Below are 19,287 nucleotides of genomic sequence, written 5' to 3' on the forward strand. Positions count from 1 at the left end.
AACCAAGATATAGAACATTTTCATCACTTCAGAAAGTTCCCTTATGACCCCTTCCATTGACTGGTCTTTTAAGATTAACAGACATTCTTCTTCATAGTGAGAATTCCAAACAGCCGTAGAGCGAAAACTGAGAAATCAGTGGCCGTTTTTGCTGAAGTTTCTAGAAAGCTCAGAACTAGGACTTCTTCAAAATTGGAGTCAGCTGTTTAGAGAGTTGCCTTTTGTCTCGGCTTGCCCAGAAAAGTCCCAGGGGCAAGAATGTGGAATGGCTTGGGAAGGTCAGAAAGAACTTCTCCTTGTGCAGGGTGCAGGGTGAGCTGAGCGGTCATTCAGAAGCCTCTTTCAAAAAGCCTTTCTACGTCCCAGTTGGAATTGCTCTCTCCCTTACCTGTACTGTCTTAGCACTTTGCTTAGAAGCTCAAAATCTCTTCCCTGACAAGGATTGTAGAAATCATCTAACATTGCATAATAATGGTACCTAATTCAAAATCAGGAAAATGGAACAGACTCACAGACATAGAGAACAGACTTGTGGTTGCCAAGGGGGAGGGCAGTGGGGAAAGGAAGGACGGGGAGTTTGGAATGAGCAGGTGTAAACTATGATATACAGGTTTGTATATTATATGATAATACAGGTTAAACAACAAGATCCTACTATACAGCACAGGGAACTATAGTCAGTATCCTGTGATAAACTGTAATGGAAACGAATATGAAAAGGAATGTATATATATGTATAACTGAATCACTTTGCTGTACAGTAGAAATTAACAACAATGTAAATCAACTATACCTCAATAAAATAAATTACAAAAAATCAGGAAAATGGCTCTTCAGACAAACTTTTATCTTTCTTTTATAAAGCAAAGGTCCAAAGATCCAAAGATCCTCTTTATCTTGGCTGCCAGGTAACTCATCTAAATCCAGTGCTTACCAAAAGCAATGAATTCATCCCAGATGTCTGATAACATCTATTTCTCTACTCTTTTTAACCAGGTGTTTTATTTTTTCAATTTCAATTTTATTTGTCCTTCTTAATATATTGCATTTATTTGTTGTAAGCTGCCTGAAAATTCTTGCACCTTTATAACATCTACGGTGCATTGGACTTAATTTATGTGTATGGCTGACTTCCATTTTCTTCCACAGTTTAGCAAAATGCTCTGCTTGACGAGGACTCAATAAATATTTTAAAAATTGAGTTGAGTATGACCAGAAGAGAGCTACTTGTAGACTTATCCTTTTTCTTTCTTTAAAAAAGAGTTCTCTCAAGGGGGTGACCCTGAAGAGTGTCAGCCACAATTTGGGAGAGGGCTACGTTAGCGGGACCCATACCCCAATCCTTCCTGGCCTGCCGGGTTCCCTCAGGAGACCGAGTCACAGGGACCTACCTCTTCTTCGTGCCTTTCCTTTTGGGGGGTGTTGGGTATGGAAATGAATCTCCATGGGGAAGATGAAGAGCTCTGCTGGGGGCTTATTGGCTTTAAGTTGACTCCTCAGGGGGTCCAGGACTCTGGGTGATTCCTCTGAGACAGGAGGTGATTTCAAAGCCTTTGGTGCCTGGAGAAAATGTAAAAACAAACACACCCCCATCTGGCAGGTATCTAAATCTTGCTGCCTGCAAGGGATAAATGACATTGTATCTTACTGAATCTCCAGCATCAGAAGCTGCTGAGTGTAATGTCTCTTCTGTACCCAGGGCTGGGAGATAAAGCTGACAGACCTGGAAACCGGTCAACTCACGAGAGTAGGGCTGCTTTGCTTCATGGGAACTTGGTTATGCACCCATTAACCTAGCCTCTGATTGCTCTAGAAGTATAAATGTGGTAAATTCAAGAGCCTTTGTGAGGAAATACAGTCTTTCTCTTGCAGTCGGGAAACTGAGCCAGATTAAAATGATAGAGCTGAGATTTCCATGTCCGGAGAAGGAGAAATCTTGGCTTGTGTCGTTAAGAGAAAAAAGTATGGCTCAGATTGTGGACTGTGCAAACCTGTAGGTAAGAAAGGGCAGAAAGTAGGAATACACATTTGTGTTTGCTTTCCTCATGTCATCTCTCTAAGCTTCAATTTCTTCCTCTGTAAAATGGGAGTAATCATACTTCCCACCTCATAAATTGCCATGAGGATTAAATGAGTTAATTATATGTAGTTACAACAGTGTTTGGAACTAGACTTTTTTCTATGATATTTCTTTGAGAGAAGGCTCTTCTTTCATTAGTGTTTAATACCTAATCTTGCCACTAGCAGAATACCTAGGCATCTCCACACGTCTGTAATATGAACATAGCTAGAAAAAAATCACTGTGTGTCAGAATCAGTCACAACTGTAACCCAGTTTTTTTATGTCCAAAAAACCCCAAAACATATGTGTGTGTGTGGTGTATGTGTATATGTATATGGAGAGAGAGAGAGAGAGAGAGAGAGAGAGAGAAAGGAGCTATGGGTAGTACTTAGAGTCTCCTGTTTCCAATTATTCAGAAGTTGCTGAAAATTTCTCCTTTTAGTTTGCAGCTTTTAACATATGAACTTGGTTCTATGAAATGTATATGTGTGCTGGGTTTCAGGGACTTCAGTTTCACAGGAGGAAAAATAAAAATGTCTCTCACTTTTTCAGTGTTCAAAAAGAAAAAAGATTAGAAACACACACAAGTATCCTAACGTGTTTAGAGTTGAATGAGGAAGGAAATTCACCCAAATATATTAGGGTAATATGTATAATTATGAGACGTTAAGAAAATGATTAACCCAACACATGCACATAGCATATTTATGTCCCTGGAGACCTCCACTGTCCAGGTGCCGGCTGCCCACCAACTGCCCTCTTCTGAATACTGAACTTGTGTATTTTGTTTGACAAGGTTTGCATTGGGAAATCTATGTGGAAACTCAAATGGTTTGTGTGAGGTATGGCTGATAAGCCAAGCCTTAATTTCTCTATTGTAATTAAAAATTTACAGAGTTTTAATATAGTGGAAAATATTGCTTTCCTCTGCTAAATCATATACATGGGTCGAGGGAAGGGACTCCTGTCCTCTGAGCCTGGCTCGGTTCTGGGCTGAACTGGGTGTGAGATTGAGGGCTTTCCTTAGGCCTGAGTGACCCTGGCAGGTCAGGCCTGCTGTTTACTCCTGGTTCAAAGGAACCTGGGAAGACAGATGCCCTTCTGGTGTGAATGGAAAGGTTTAGATCAGCTTAGACATGGAAAATCTGAGAAAATCCTGAACAGACTGAAAACGACCTCCCTCACTGGCACCAGGACCACCTGGTGTGCCCATGGCTCCTCAGGACCACTTCAGATGGTACGAATCCCCACCACGAACTAACACTGCTGTTGTTTCCAGTTGGACACAAGATACTTTCACATAAATGCTTCATCTCCTTTCATCCTTCTATCAGCCCTGTGAGGCTGGCATTATTATTATCAGAGGAGGTCACTATAGCTCAGAGTGGTGAGCCACTGGCTCGAGTAACACAGCTGCCACGGGCAGAACATTCCAGAGTCCCTGCTCATTCCCACTCAGCACAGGTGCCTCCCAACCAAACTGAAGACCCACACAGAATTTCAAGGCAGGACCAGGCCAGAGACAGCGAAGGACGTCTTTAAGGAAGGTGTACCTGACTTCTGAAGGGGGTTGATAAACCTGCAAAATTTATCCTACATTTTCAAAGGTGACAGACCCTCAAATTAAGCAAAACCATTTCTGGGTTCCAGCATTTTGAGTGTGAAGTGGGTCAGCTGCATACAAACTCAAATTCTGTCCTTACATGCTTACAGATAAACCTCAGCCCCTTAACAGAAAAAAGGATTCTGTTGGCACCAGAAAGTTTGGTTAACACCATAACGCTTTAATCGGGGGCAGCTGAAATTTCCTGTACTTCACTATTTTCAACATTTAGTAAATTACTACAGCTGTAGTCCAGCTCCACCCGGTGAGCGCAGAAGCAAGTGAGGCCTGTTCTCTGAGACATCCCTTTGAGTCACCTCATTCCTAGATTGAGATGAATCTTTTAAGCGCGCGCATGCTTAAAAGCACACACACACACACACACACACACACACACACACACACACACACAACCTTTCTCCTCCTCGCTTCTCCAGATGTGTTTTTTTCTGAGCCCGTGGCAGACGCTACAGGAAGGAAAAGACACCTTTCAGCAGGAGGCTCCTGGAACAAGTGGCTGCTTCTGCCCTGGTGGAGTTTCATATTCCCTTGTCTGTCTGTAGAAACAGGATGGGAACAAGAACTTATTAGTTGCCGGGGTGGGGAATGGACAGTTGACTTTCAACTTTTATCACTTTTGGGTTAATGGGAAGAGAGGCAAAGAGAGTGCCGAGGCACTCAGACAGCCATGGCTTTGGCTGAGGCAGCTTCAGGGAGCCCTAATCTCATTATCTGGGTTGGGTTCTTGTTGGTTGAGTCAGGTGATAGGGAGAATAATAACGATTATAATAATAGTTACTATGTATTAAGTGTTAACTATGGGACAAGAATCATGCAAAGTATTTTATATGCATTAACTGAATCCCCATAATAGCCTTATGGAGGTATTATTATTATTCCCATTCTACAGATGAGGAAACGGAGCCTCGGTAAGATTAAATAACTTGCCCAAGGTCACAGTTAGTAAGTGGGGGTAATTTGAGCGCAGGCAGTCTGACTGCGGAATGTGTACGGTTGAGGACTGGTCTCATTCCTACCTCCAGCTGGACTTTGGCAGTTATTTTCTAAGGTGAGTGGCATGAGGAAGTGACACTCAGCCTGCCTCAGTGCTCTCTGCAGGATCAGGTTTACCGAGATCAACAAGCAAGATATTTGGCTTCTTACCGCTGAGATCTGCCTTCCTGTTGGGGAAGGCGCCTCCATAGAATGTCGTGTGGGATTTGTCACGCAGGAGCCAAGAATGATCGATGCGGGCATGCCCAAGGGCCCTCCTGGAGGTTTGCTGTGTTTTTTCATGGTGGCTTTCCTTTGAAGTGTGGATGCAACGGTGATTCCCTTTTGACGTGTCCTAGGGAACGACAGATACGCATTCCTGAAAACAGGTTTTGTAAAGGAACAGAGCAGGTTCCTATAACAGTCAGACCTTGTGGCTAGACTGGTGGTTCCAAGGATGAAATCTCCTTAGCAGCCTGGGAAGAAAAACATGGTTATAATGGCAAGATATTTCATGATGTTTATTATAATAAAACATTTTATTATTGGTGATAGAGAGAATGACATTTAACCATGCCTGACATATAGTGCTTTCTTGCAAAAAATTTAAAAATCAAAATCAAAAAATTAAAAATCAAGCATTAGTATCACTGTCTTTTCTTTTTGGCAAACTTTTTTTTATTGTAGTAAAAGATACGTAGCATAAAATTTATCATTTTAACCATTTTTAAGTGTATAGTTCTGCATTAAGTATATTCACGCTAGTATCATTGTCTTTATCCATCATAAAATGTCTCTTCTCTCTCACTAGGTGGTACTTCTCTTCTCCCCCTTTCCTGTTTCATTGGTGTGTGACCTGCTTGTAAGTCATACATGTTTATTCAAGATAGGAGCACGTGTTGTCTACGTTTCTCTGAACCACTGTCACCTTGTACACACACACACACACACGGGCCTTAGAGTTTAGAAAGCATTTTTACATTTTAACTTATTTAATCCTTATAGCAACCTTGGGAGGTGTGTATGATAACAGCTCCATTTTACAAGAGAGGTAATTCAGGTTCAAAGTTAGTTAAGTTAGTCACCACAGCTAGCAAGATGCAGGACTCAAAACAAGGCTTTTCCAACTCTAAGGCCAAAATGCTCTTTTTTCTAGAGAAGACTAGAGCTGCCTAGATGGGGTGAAGAGTGTAGGGAGGATCTGTGGTTAAGTAAGATTGGAAAACCATGAGTTAAAGCTAAACCAGCCACTTTACCTATAGAACTACCTATGGTCCATGGTCAAATGTGCACTGTGACTCTCTGGGAGGAGGACATGGTGTGCTGCATTTCCCAAATGTATTTGGCCAAGAAACCCTTTTTTTGCATGGAGCATCTGGCAATGCTAGGGTTCCACAGGTGACACTTTGGGAAACAGGGGTCAGTAGGCTCAAAGTACTCTTCTCTTCTCTGGAGGACCCCAAGAAATGGTGAAGGGAGGGAGCATTATCTCTAAAGTCAAGAAGAATAGTGACAGAGGGGACCCCATTAGAAATGGTACCTCTGCCTGGGTTTCATCTTCCTGCCAGGGCTGCTTCCTGAGTGGTGGCAAGCGAGTCCCCTGGCTGCCATGGTTCTTGGCTACAGAGCCCAGGTCCATGTGTCCACCAGCCCCAGCTTCCCCTTCATCCAGGCCCTGCTGACCTGCAAAGGTGAACAGTGTGTCAACTTCACAGGCCCAGAGATAGGTATGATGCTGTTAGCTGCTTCCAAACTGCCTTCCTTCTTGCTTTTCTGAGCAAAAGTGTCGATCAAGGCCCTTGTTCCTCCTCCCTCCTTATTACTGTATTTCTGCTAGTGCCTCCACGGAAGTGGCACCCAGGTCAGTGGAACAGAACTGCTTTAAGAGTCAGGAGGCTCAAGGTTGAGTCTTTGTTTCATGGACTCAGTTTCCTCATCTGTAAAATGGGGATACTGATTTCTTGCTCTCGCTTCCTTGCAGAGTTGTCTGGGGCTCAAATAAGATCATGAACATGACACCCCTTTGTAAACTGTGAGGGACTAGGGGATAACAGAGGTGTGATGATGGTGGGGTGACCTGCAGCCCTGCTCTGTTGTCACTGAGATGCTCAGTCTGAAGCATTTGATTTCCTGGGATGTCTGCTGTTCATTTACTTGTAGAAAAACTCAGGCAAATGCACTGCTTAGCAATCTGCACTTACCCTGTCTGTGTAACCCTCAGGAAGGATCTGAGTCAACAGATGACTCCAGCATAGTTAACAGATCTTTCATCGATGGTTTAAAGGGTCCTGCAGCTATTTTCATCACTTACTCAAGGTAAATTTATTGCTGAAACAGTCTGGCAAACTTTCCTTGTTTGGAGCCGCTTTAGCAACACCTCCACTCTCTGCTTGCAGCTCCGTGGAACAATGGGGCTGTCTTTCAACCAGAGGCGTTGGAAGCCCTCAGGGGCTCTGTGTATGTTGGAGCGCTGGGCTTCTGGAGGCTCCCAGCCAGCCTCACTGTCCCCCATACTCCCCAACGCTTGTCATTCCCTTACATCATTCTCATCCTTGGTGTCACTGGGTCAAGAGCCAAGTGCTTATCTGTGGGACTACTCCCTCCCTGCAGCTCCCCTTCCTCTGCCCATTGGCTCCTGAAGGCTACTTTGGGTCTGAGCTGATGCTGAGAGTGTTGGTGGGGCAGATGCAGACGTAGGTTCAGGGGGACTGCTCAGGTTTTAGTGACCCAGGGAATCCCTGAATCTGGGGTGGCCCAGGGCCACGTTAGGCCTGCTCCCAAGAAAGCCTCAACTTCATATAGGATGGAGCACTAAAGACCTTTCTGTGTGTTCTAGAATGATCCTTTGGGGTCAAGCTGGACTTCAGGGCCATCCTTCCTGGTCAGATTCACCAGGGAGCCGAATGCATTTCTGAGGGTAGAGGAAGTGAAACTCTGGCCAAATGGCCACTCACCTGCTGAACGGTATTATATGGCAGACTGGCTAAGTTGGGGCAGGGTGCTCTGGGGCGAGAGGATATAGAGAGGCATTCTTCCCTTTGGCTGTATCCCAGGTGATATTGAATATATGACTCAATCTATGTGAGGGAAACCAAGATCCTTCTCAGTAAACATCATCTGTGGCTCATTTATCTATGCTTAACAGAAACAGGTTTGCAAGCAAGGTATTGGAAGTTTCAGTTGTTGAAAGGAGACCACACAACTTGGTCTCTCTCTATCTCAAATATGGGTTCAGATTACCCAAACAGTGTGCATGGGGCTAGTAATTTAGAGCTCTTAGAGAGCTTTTTTACCTGTGTCTTCTCCTATGGTTTTTTACAACAACCCAGAGAGAGTGGAACGCAGACACCACTACTACCATTTTACAGATGAGCAAACTAAGGATGCACAAAGCATAAGTGACTTAGCCAACATCACATTGTTGGGGGATCTGAGATTTGCAGCCAGGACTTTTGCTACTTTCTCCAATACAGTGTCTGGCAAGGAGACGGAGACCAAGGGGAGATAAAGTTAAAACAAATAAACCATCAGTCAGGGTTCAGGCTATAGTCTCTGAGCTATTTTTCCTTCCTTACAAGTTGATTTTTGGTCCCTGTGATCATGGGCAATTGGGCATTACAATTATGCTTAAAAACCACAAGGTAGGGAGGTCTATAACTAACATTTACTGAACACTTGCTATGAGCCAGATACTGCATTATCCCGTTTAAGTCCCACATCCAATCCTGTGAGGTATAGGTGGGTATGGTCATCTTCATTTTATAAATGAGGAAACTGAGGCCCAGAGAGGTCACATGGCTTAGAATCTGGTGCTAATGGGCATGTGTTTAATCACTATTTAATATTGCCTCTCTGTTTCTGCCTGATTGTGACAACTCCTCCATATATGGCATCAATTAGGGAAGTCACTTAGGTGTGCAGTGTTGATCCACCCTCAAATGGAAGTACTGTAGTCCACAGTCCAGTATTTTTAGATCTTAGGGCATCGAAGTCTAAGGATATTAACTGGAGACAGTAGAATTTTTGAAGCAAGAAGGCATTAGGCAATGGCGAGGTGGGGTGCCACCTGGGGAAGGGCAGAAGGTTCCAGCACAGGAGGATTACTGGGTGAGTACATGGATGGCCCAGAAACTTGATCTCATCAGTGCCTCAGAATCAACTGGTCTCAGAGATGTTGACCCACATTAGCAAAGTGCATAGAGACCGATATATAGACTGGGGTATAATTACAAAGAGAAATACAATTGCCTGACCAGCATGTTTCCCACAGATGAACTACTGGACAAGGTTATGACCAAAATTCCTTGATAATGGAGTCTAGACTTAAGGGAGGTATATGGTAGGCATGTTTATGGCACCAGGCTCTGTGAACCTGCCATGTTCCTCTCCACTCCATTTGATAGATCAGATTCTCTACTTATCCTGACTAGATTGTTCTGCAAGTACAGGGCTTGGTTAGGCACGATTATTGTTTCTGGAAAATTCCTTTTTCATTTCAGAAAAATTAACTTTATATTATGTTAGGCTCTTGTCCTTTCCTTCTCGTTTCTCAAAAACTCTGGTACTAGTCAAGACCCTATTCTTTGCCCAGTCATCTTTATCCAGTCATCTTTTCCCATGTCCCTTAGCAAAGCAAATCTGGCTCTTTTAATGCTTCAAGTTCCCAACAATAATATTGACAGGTAGAACCTCCATAGTACTGAACAGCTTACAGACAGCTCACAATTTTCTGTGCAGTAACGAGGTAGGCCTTATTATGTCCATTACAGAGATAAGCAAACAAGCTCAAAGAGGTTGAGTGATTGGCTCAAGATCTTACATCTAATAAGAGAAAGAACAGCCATTGCAGAACAGCCAGATTTCTGGCTCCAAAGCCTGTATTTTTTCTTATGATATTGCCACAAAGCCACAGGTTAAAGAGTGTTAGAGTGAAAAAGACATAAGAAATCGTCTAAAATCTAGACTCTAGATATGCACTGTCCAATACAGTAGCCACTAGCCACATGTGGCTATTTAGATGTAAATTAATTAAGAGTAAATAAAATTTAAAAACTCATTTTCACAGTCATACTACCTACATTTCAAGAGCTCAATAGCGACATGTGGCTGATGGCTACTATATTGGAATTGGACAGCATATATATATATATATATATATATACACACACACACATATATACATATATACATGTATGTATACATATACATACATGTATATATATATACACACGTATATGTATAAAAAATATATATATGTATAAAACATTCCATCATTGCAGAAAGTACTATTGGATGGTGCTGGTCTAGACTAACTCCCTCATTTTACAGATGAGGACAATGAGACCCAGAATCTCTAGACCTTATTTTGGAAAACTTCATTTTAAGCTGTTAGAAATCCAAGTATTTGAGGTCTGGTTTGATAAAATCAACATGTACCTTGTTCCAAAGATTTTCCTGGTTGAATCCAAAATGGAGGGAAGACAGGCAGGAGATGGTATTTGGGGGGTACACCTGAAAGATCCTGTTGTGGCCTGAGATTCTTTGGTACATTAAGTTGACTTTCCTGGAGCAGGACAGAATCCTTGATGTATCCTGAAGAGTAGGGCAGGAGTTATTGGTAGAAGTAATGGTTGCCAGTCTAGACGTCTTGGTGATAACTACAGGGTTCCTCACTTGCATTAGTCTTAGTTTTGGACATTGCCCATTAAGGAAGACAATTAGAAGATGCGAGAGATTAAAAAGTCAGGTAGAAGCCGTAGAGGGTTCTCTGTCTAGTGTCTTGGGTGCCTCTGGTCCTGTGCCACATATATACTTCTTCCGCTCCACCATTCCCAGGAATTGGGTCCCCCTTGTGGAAGAAACATGGCTGCTTCTTTGGGGTTGGCCAAAAGGCACCTCCTGCCTCGGGAGGAAATCTAAAGGTTTCTCATGGATATATCCTGCTTGCTTCTGCAACCCCCATGATTTTCAATCCATTCTATAAGTATTTATTGAGGGCTTATCAATGGTCTCTCTCTCTACTGGGTCCACCTCTCTACTGGTCAGTAGGGTGGATACAGAGAAACCAGACATGGGTCCTTTTTAAAGGCACTAATAGTCTGTTGGAGAGACAAAGCTCTCCTCTGCTCTATGCGTGTGGTCCCAAGTGTCAGTGTTATATAAGGCCAGAAAATGAGGAGCTCAACATTGGCTAGATTTGTCAGAGAAGCCTTTGTAGAAGATGTGTGCCTGAAGGGTGGCGAGGATTTATCATAGGAGTGGAAAGATGGGAACATACCAGCATCACAAAGGTGGTGAGCTCTGAGATGTGAAGGAAGGGGGTGGCAGAGCCCACTGGGCCAATGATCTCAAATCCCAGTATTGTCTTTGCTCCTCCAGCTTGAGAGTCTCACCCTCAAGAAGGCCTTTGATGAGGAATTATGGCAAGAGGCCCAAGAATGCACGTACACATGGACCTTTCCTTAAACCACACATTGTAGCTACATGACTTTCACAGAAGGGTCTGAGACATTTTTTGATGTTAAGAGGGGCTCTCCTCCTTGAAGACGTTGGGCTTGGGCCATGGGGCAGTGGCCTGCTCTGCCCCCCGCCCCACCCAACAATAAACATATCTCTGTTTAAGAGGCTCTTTCTCACAAGTGTTAGATAAATGGAACTGCCTGGAACCGTGGGTCCACCGTGAGGGGCAAACCAATTACTGGACAAACGCACATCTCTCATTTTCCTTCAAGTCATCACTTACTGAGGAGAGAGCTGTTTTCTCTCCTTTCCCGAAGTAAACCTGTAGAGCAAGAAGAAAGGCAGTTTTCCTCTGGTCCCGTCTGTTCGTTGGTGCTGAAGAGGTGGCAGCTAGCTGAATAGCCACTGGCAAATCCTACTGCTCTCCCTTCTCTTCCCCAGTAGGTTTGCCAAATAAAATATGGGATGTCCAGTTAAAATTGAATGTCAGATAAACAATGAATACTTTTTTAGTAGGAATATGTACCAAATATTAAAAGTGTAACTTTTTTGTGCGTGCCTCTGTGTGTATGTGCACGTGTGTAGGCGCTAAATCTGGCAACTCTAATTCCCAGCCATTGCCTGTTTTTATTTTTAAGCCATTACAGAGTGTGTTTGGGGTCTCTGTTCAGCAGCAGGGTGTCTGTCTCACTCCTGGGTGGGTTGTGCTGGAGAGCCACCTTCTTTGAGGAGGAGGCCTAACATTTCTACGTCCTGGGGGATCTGAGGTCCCTCTGAAGGGGAAGTAGGGGATGTTGGGAAGAGGGTGGCACCTGGGGTGTGGGGAGGATCTGGTTTCTGGTCTCAGCTTTGCTTTTGGCTGAATGACCTTGGACAAATTACTTTGCCCCTCTGGGCCTCTTTCTCCTTCCCTTGTAAAAGATTGGGATTGCACTGGAGGATCTGGATTCTCTGCATGGGGAAGCTTGGGAAGCACGTTCTGCTTGGGATGCAGAGCGTGAGACTGTTGAGAGGCAGTAGAGGGAAGGCAAGACTTCAGGCTGCACTCCCTCCGCACACGTGGGGGAAGCTGACGGGCAAAAGGTGCAACGGCACAATTAACACAGAATTGGGCCTGAAATTCTGCTGTTTCAGACCTTGATGGAAAACACACTCTCACACTAGAATGCGAGGCGGGGAGGCTCAAGGTGCACCTCCTCCCATGTCCCCACTGACCTGCACATTGGAGCCTGTACATGGTGTCAGGGGGCCACGTCCGCAGGAGGCCGCGGAGGTATCTCGTGGCTGAATACCCAGGCTGGATCCGCCGTAGGCCCTGGCTCTCTGGTTGGCTTCGGAAGTGGAGGTACGGCTGCCAGGCTCTGTCCTGCTCTCTCTGTGGGGACAGCAGTCAGGAAACAGCATGGCTGTTGAGCTGGGAGCCTCCCAGTGATACAGGCTGGCTAGCACAATCCTCATCAGTAATCTGGGAGACTCCCGGAAGGTGCTGGAAGGCACCAGAAACGGATGCCTCGGCCAACAGACATAAACCAAGAGCCCACCAAGCAAAGCTCTGAAAGGCCCCTGTGTATTTGCAGTTGGAAGGAGAAGGAGAAATGAGAAATACCAGATCCCATCTTGAGATAGAACACCAGAAAAGGATAAAGAGCCTCAAAAGAAAACACATCATTTAGTTCAGCCTGTGGAAATCATTTTAGTATCTTAAAAAGTGGCCCCGTATGAGAAAGCCAGGTCGACAAATCAGCATCAGCGTTCAATGTTTGCAGTATGAATAATGGGACAGACAAACTCTGTCCGTGTTCACGAGGAGCATGGCATTTTGAAAACATCTGGCTCTGCTGCATTTCGTTTCAGCCAGGGAGAAGTTTCTGGGAATCTACCTGCCAAAGTCACTATGCAAGACATCATGGGAAATAAATGTGAATAATAACATCTTACACTTGGCTAGGGCTTTATCTTCTACAAATAATTTTCACCTCATTATAATCCTTTAAGGTGGACAAGTTAATATCATAACCACTTAAATGAGGTAGAAATTCTCTAAGGATAATCAGTTAAGCACAAGAATAGCAAACACGTGGTCCTTGTGTTGACATCTCTCCTCATCCCTGTTGTCCATGGCAGACATCACCAATCAATCACAGCACTCTTGACTGAAGAACTGATTGTGATCTGAGTCTTTGCTTTTTCTCTGGAGAAAAAGCGACAAATAAGGCAGATTGATAACTAATATATAAATTGACTAAAGGTAAAAAAAAAAAGCATGGCTTATTATTCAATTGGCTCTACTGTCTCAGAATTTGTTAATTAAATGAATGCTTGGAATCCAAGCACAGAGCATCACCTGGTCCTTCATGTCTGGACAGTTTATGTGGCAAGTACTTCAAGTACAAAAAGAGCCTGAAAAACTCAGCCCCACGTAAATCTTGAGGCTTTTTCCAGAGGACATGAGAGAGGGAGTTGTAGGGAGGGCAGTGGACACAAAATGACTTAAGTTCTTTCACTCATTCCATTTTTTCATTTGGTTGTGCAATAAAAATTTGTTGAGCACCTTCTACATGCCAGGCACTGTGTTAAGCCCTGGTCTATGGAACCACTAGATCCAAGGCTTTTTCTGGATGAACTGGAACTTCATTTCCTCCTGTAAATCTTTGCTTCCAATGACTTCCCTCTAAATGTGATAAAACCAAGCCTCCTCTGAGGTGCTATGGCCCTGGTGCAGATGGCATGACGCCCTGTCTGATCTGGATAAGAGCCCCTTGTTTTTCAGTAGGGGGCATTTCTGAAGCACCTGCTTGGTTCTGTAGCTTTGCTCGGCCACTTGCTCAATGTGGCAGGGAGTTGCCGAGAAGAATTAGGGAATCCCTTATCCTGGAATTTGGCACATCTAGATACATTTTTGCCTTGAGTTTGAAAGCTGATCTTGGCCTCTGTATTAGTTTCTTATTGCTGTTTAACAGATTACCATACACTTAGTGGCTTTTTATTATTTTTTTTTTTTCGGCCGCGCTGCGTGGCTTGCGCAATATTAGTTCCCCGACCAGGGATTGAACCTGGGCCCCTGGAGTGAAAGTGCTGAGTCCTAACCACTGGGCCACCAGAGAATTCCCCCCTTAGTGGATTTTAGAAAAAAATACATTTATTTATTTATGGCTGTGTTGGGTCTTCGTTGCTGTGCACGGGCTTTCTCTAGTTGCAGCAAGGGGGGGCTACTCTTCGTTGTGGTGTGCGGGCTTCTCATTATGGTGGCTTCTCTTTTTGCGGAGCACAGGCTCCAGGCACGCAGGCTTCAGTAGTTGCGGCTTGTGGGCTCTAGAGTGCAGGCTCAGTGGTTGTGGCGCACGGGCTTAGTTGCTCCGCGGCATGTGGGATCTTCCCAAACTGGGGCTCGAACCCATGTCCCCTGCATTGGCAGGTGGATTCTTAACCACTGCGCCACCAGGGAAGTGCCCTTAGTGGCTTTAAATGATACAAATTTGTTATTTTACAGTGCTGGAGGTCAGAAGTTTGAAATGGGTCTCACAGGGCTAAAATCAAGGTGTTACAGGGCTTTCTGGAGGCTCTAGGGAAGAATCTGTTCCTTTGCTTTTTCCAGTTTCTAGAGGCTGCCTGCGTTCCTTGGCCTGTGACCCCTTCCTCCATCTTGAAAGCCAGCAACATTGGGCTGAGTCCTTCTCATGCTGCCATCTCTCTGGTTCTCTCTTTTGATTCCGTCTTCCCCTTTTAAGGATCCCTGCGATTATACTGGGCCTGCCCTGATAATCCAGGATAACCGCCTTGTTTTAAGGCCATCTGGTTAGTAATCTTAATTCCACCTGCAACCTTAATTTCCCTTTGCCATATAACCTAGTATATTCATAAGTTCCAGCAATTAGGTTGTAGACATCTTTGGGGGGCCATTATTCTGCCTACGACAACCTCTTTAAGTTTTTTTTTCTGGTTTTCTGGTTCCTGTTCGTAATTTCTCAAATTATGCCTGTGAAGTTGGTTCATAAATTTCACATCTCATTGGATTAACTGAAGTACTGCGGGAGGCCGCAGGCCTGCTTAGGTTACCAAAAAGCTCACTCAGGGTTAAATCTATTCACTCATTTCCAACATGTAGAGTAATAAGTTAAGTGGAAAAAAGCAAGGTATTAGAAAGAATGTATAGTACAACTACAATCCCATTAAAGTTTATTTTATAAGTATATAATCATGGTGGAAAAACTGGAAGAAAATACATTAAAATTCTAATAACAATAGTATTAGGGTGTTGGGCATAAGATTACAGATCGTTTTTTCTTCTCTTTTTATGGAATCAAAATTTCAGTAAAACAGATTATATTATAAATGGAAAACACGTTTGCACCCACCACCGTTGCATACATTCTCCGTATTTTTCTGTTCCTTCTCCAACATTATCCTGAACCTCTAACCACCAAAATTACTCTAAAACATAAAAGGAGGCAGAAGGGAGCCAGGAAGGGAGTTTCTGGAACAGGGAAATAAACGATAGCAGGAGGTTGGCTGCCGATGGTTCCAGACTTCTCAGGCCTGCCTTGGCTTTGCTAATCAACCCCAGCTTTTGGTTCTTCTGAAATGAGTAATTAGTGTGCACAGAGGGGTCTCTTATCCACACTCCACCGGGAATGCTTCCTCTAACGAGGGACTAGCTCTGGCCTGCCAGCTCCCTGGTGCTCCCCCGGCCTCCATGTGCAGAGGGGCAAAGGGGCGCCCATGCATCTGTCCGCAGCCCCACACTGGCTGTCATGGCCACCCCACCTCGGTCCTGGCAGGCAAGGGTTTTCAGAAGGTGGAAGGAGCCCATGTGTGCAGTACTCCTGCCCAGCAGATACGCGGTGGCAGGGTGCCAGTGTCCCCAGGAAGACAAGAAATGCCCAGATCGCCAGCTGTCATCATACCACAGAGGGAGGGCACCCTTTGTGTGCAGGAGTCAACAGAGAGGTAAAGAGAGAAATCCAGCTCTCCCAGGGCTGGCAGGCAAAGCCCTCTGTAGTTTGACCCCACCCGCTTCTCCAGGTAAGAGCCACACCTGTCTAATTACTCTGACTTTGCCCACTCTCCCCCCTGGGCTTTCACTGACCTATGCCTAGAGGGCCGCGCTCCATTTATTTTTTACCACAAGACTCAGCTCAGATTCTACCTCCTCCACGACGCCACTCCAGATTTTCCTAGTAGGAAGCAATCTCAGTCTCTAGCATCTTTATACTTTGACAGCATATTAATAAATTATAGTCTAGTTCCTCTCATGGGCCGCCTTGTATCAGGTATCGCAGGAGCACAAATCTGCCTACCTGACCACATTGTACACCCAACCCTACTGGGTAGAGGTTATGACCTCCCACCGCCACACCCTGGCAACTAATATGTTCATCTAACAACTATCTGTTGAGAATTTGCCATGTGTCAGGCAATGTTCAAGGCACTGAGTATTTAATAACTATTCAAGATGTTAGCTTAATGGAATAGAAATCCCCCAAATGTCTGTACTTTCCTGCTGACCACCTGTACCTTGAGCTGCCCACTCCAGTCAGAAGTCCTTCTCTCTGGAGGAGCATAGCTCATGTCTCTTGCCCCTTGGTCAGGCTTGCCGGAGTTAGTGTGCCCTGGCAAAGGCCAAGCCTTATTAGAACAGAGGGTAACCACCATTGTTGTTGCACCTGTGCAGGTGTGCCTGGAGCCAGACTTGGGGCTGCCAGGTGAGTGCAACCAGAGTTGAGGTGAGGGTGAGGTGGGAGGGGAGAGATGTGTGTCCACTTGCAGCTGTGCCTGAAAAGTCTTCTCAGCCCCAGCCTGACTTTAATCAGCCTCGTGTAAACACTGCCACTTTCAGCTAGCCCTTTTCTCTGCAGGTTTAATTTCTGAGAGTCTGTACAAATGATACTATCTCTCCCACATATCTTTGGTGGCCATATGTTCCTGAGTATCAAGCCATTAAGAAGAGAATCATAAAGTGGTCTGAATTTTCCCATAGTTGCAATGTTGTAACAGGGTTTGATTCTCAACCAAACCATTTAGCATCAAAGATTTGACCAGCCATATGTCACAAAAGCAAAGATACAACAACTAGAAATGAAAACAGAAAAAATTAAGCTTCAGTTTCTTTAAGAGCTCAGTCTGCTTCAGTCTGAATCCTGGCTCCATTACTTACTAGCTGTGTGGCTTTGGGGAAATTACTTGACCCATCTGTGCCTCAGTTTCTTTATCTGTCAAATAAGGATGATAAAAGTACATACCCTGCCTGCAAAAATAAATGAAGTTGGATCCTTACCTTGCATCATAGACAAAAGTTAACTCAAAGTAGAATAGACTTAAGAGCTAAAACTATAAAACTCTTAGAAGAAAACGTAGGGGGAAAGCTTCACAACATTGGATTTGGTGATGATTTCTTGGATATGACACCAAAAGAATAGGCAACAGAAGAAAAAATAGATAAGTTGGACTTCATGAAAATGTAAAGCTTGGGACTTCCCTGGCAGTCAGTGGTTAAGACTCCGTGCTTCCATTGCAGGGGGCACGGATTCAATCCCTGGTGGGGGAAGTAAGATCCTGCATGCCACGTGGCCAAAAAAAAAAAAAAAGAAAGAAAGAAAATGTAAAACTTTTGTGCATCAAAGGACGCTAGCAGGAGTGAAAAGGCAACCCACAGAATGGGAGAAATTATTTGCAAATCATATATATCTGATAAGGGATTAATATGCAGAATGTATAAAGAACCCTTACAACTCAAAAACAAACAACCTGATTTTAAAATGGGCAAAGGACTCGGATAGACAATTTTCCAAAGAAGAGACACAAATGGCCAATAAGCACATGAAAAGATGCTAAATATTACTTGTTACTAAGGTATGCAAATCAAAACCACAATGAGATACCGCTTCACACCCATTAAGATAGCTATTATTAAAAAAACCCACAGAAAATACAAGTGTTGTTGAAGATTTGTAGAAATTGAAACCCTTGGGCATTGCTAATGGGAATGTAAAATGATGCAGCGACTATGGAAAACAGTATGGCGCTTCCTCAAAAAACAAAAAATAGAATTACATATGATCCAGCAATTCTACTTTGGGTATATACTCAAAAGAATTAAAAGCAGGGACATTGACAGGTATTTGTACATCCAGGTTTATAGCAGCATTATTCACAATAGCCGAAACGTGGAAGCAATTTGTGTCCATCAACTGATGAATGAATAAACAAAATGTGATATATACGTAGTGAATCATTATTCAGCTTTAAAAAGAAAGGAAATTCTGATACATGCTACAATATGAACGAACCTTGAAGACATTATGCTAAATGAAATAAACCAATTACAAAATACTGAAAGGATAACTATTATTTCACTCATATGAGGTACTTACAGTGGTCAAATTCATAGACACAAAAAGTAGAATGATGGAAAATAGGGAATTACTGTTTAATGTGTAGAGAGTTTCAGTTTTGCTAGATAAAAAAGTTTTAGAGATGGATGGTGGTAATGGTTGTATAACAATGTGAATGTACTTATTGCCACTCAACTGTATACTTAAAATTGATTAAAATGGTAAATTTTATGTATATTTTAGAACAATAAAAAGTACACATAAAGTTGTTGTGAGGATTAAATGAGATAGTAAGTATAAAGTGCTTAGAATGGTGATGGGTACAATAGTATTACTTAAGTGTTAGACTATTACTTAAGTGTTAGCCGTTATTATAAATATTCTCTATCTAGTGGTTATACAAGGGAACCAATGGATGAAATACATAAAGCCAAGCCTACTGGATCATATATATGGCTTACTTGAACATGTTACCTAACGACCCAGATTGGTTTTAATGAAAATCTGATTTGTGTAATAAAGGATTTTAAGGGATGTGTTGGAAGACCAAGATCCCTTTAAAAAAAATACTGTTGGGCTTCCCTGGTGGCGCAGTGGTTGAGAGTCTGCCTGCCAGTGCAGGGGACGTGGGTTCGTGCCCCGGTCTGGGAGGATGCCACGTGCCGCGGAGCGGCTGGGCCCGTGAGCCATGGCTGCTGGGCCTGTGCGTGGAGAGGCCACAGCAGTGAGAGGCCCGTGTACCGGAAAAAAAAAAAAAAAATACTGTTAAAGCAGGAGAGATGTTTCTTTTCCCTGGAGCATGTGGAATCTTCAAAATTAGGCCCTCTAGGGACTAAAAG

At 43.7% G+C, this 19,287-nt stretch overlaps 1 protein-coding gene across 1 annotated transcript in view; it reads right to left on the bottom strand.

The window, feature by feature from the left end:
- Positions 1-19,287, bottom strand: part of KIAA2012 (KIAA2012 ortholog) — a 117,070-nt gene that overhangs the window by 90,431 nt on the left and 7,352 nt on the right. The window contains exons 3-8 of the mRNA XM_032638640.1: positions 12,333-12,492; positions 10,095-10,250; positions 6,199-6,341; positions 4,830-5,013; positions 4,080-4,222; positions 1,392-1,560 (exon numbers count right to left, since the gene is read on the bottom strand). Of these exons, the coding sequence (XP_032494531.1) occupies positions 1,392-1,560; positions 4,080-4,222; positions 4,830-5,013; positions 6,199-6,341; positions 10,095-10,250; positions 12,333-12,492 (955 nt within the window). The remainder of the gene's footprint in view (positions 1-1,391; positions 1,561-4,079; positions 4,223-4,829; positions 5,014-6,198; positions 6,342-10,094; positions 10,251-12,332; positions 12,493-19,287) is intronic.

This window comes from Phocoena sinus, chromosome 7 (genome assembly GCF_008692025.1).
Source record: "Phocoena sinus isolate mPhoSin1 chromosome 7, mPhoSin1.pri, whole genome shotgun sequence".
Classification (NCBI taxonomy): domain Eukaryota; kingdom Metazoa; phylum Chordata; class Mammalia; order Artiodactyla; family Phocoenidae; genus Phocoena; species Phocoena sinus.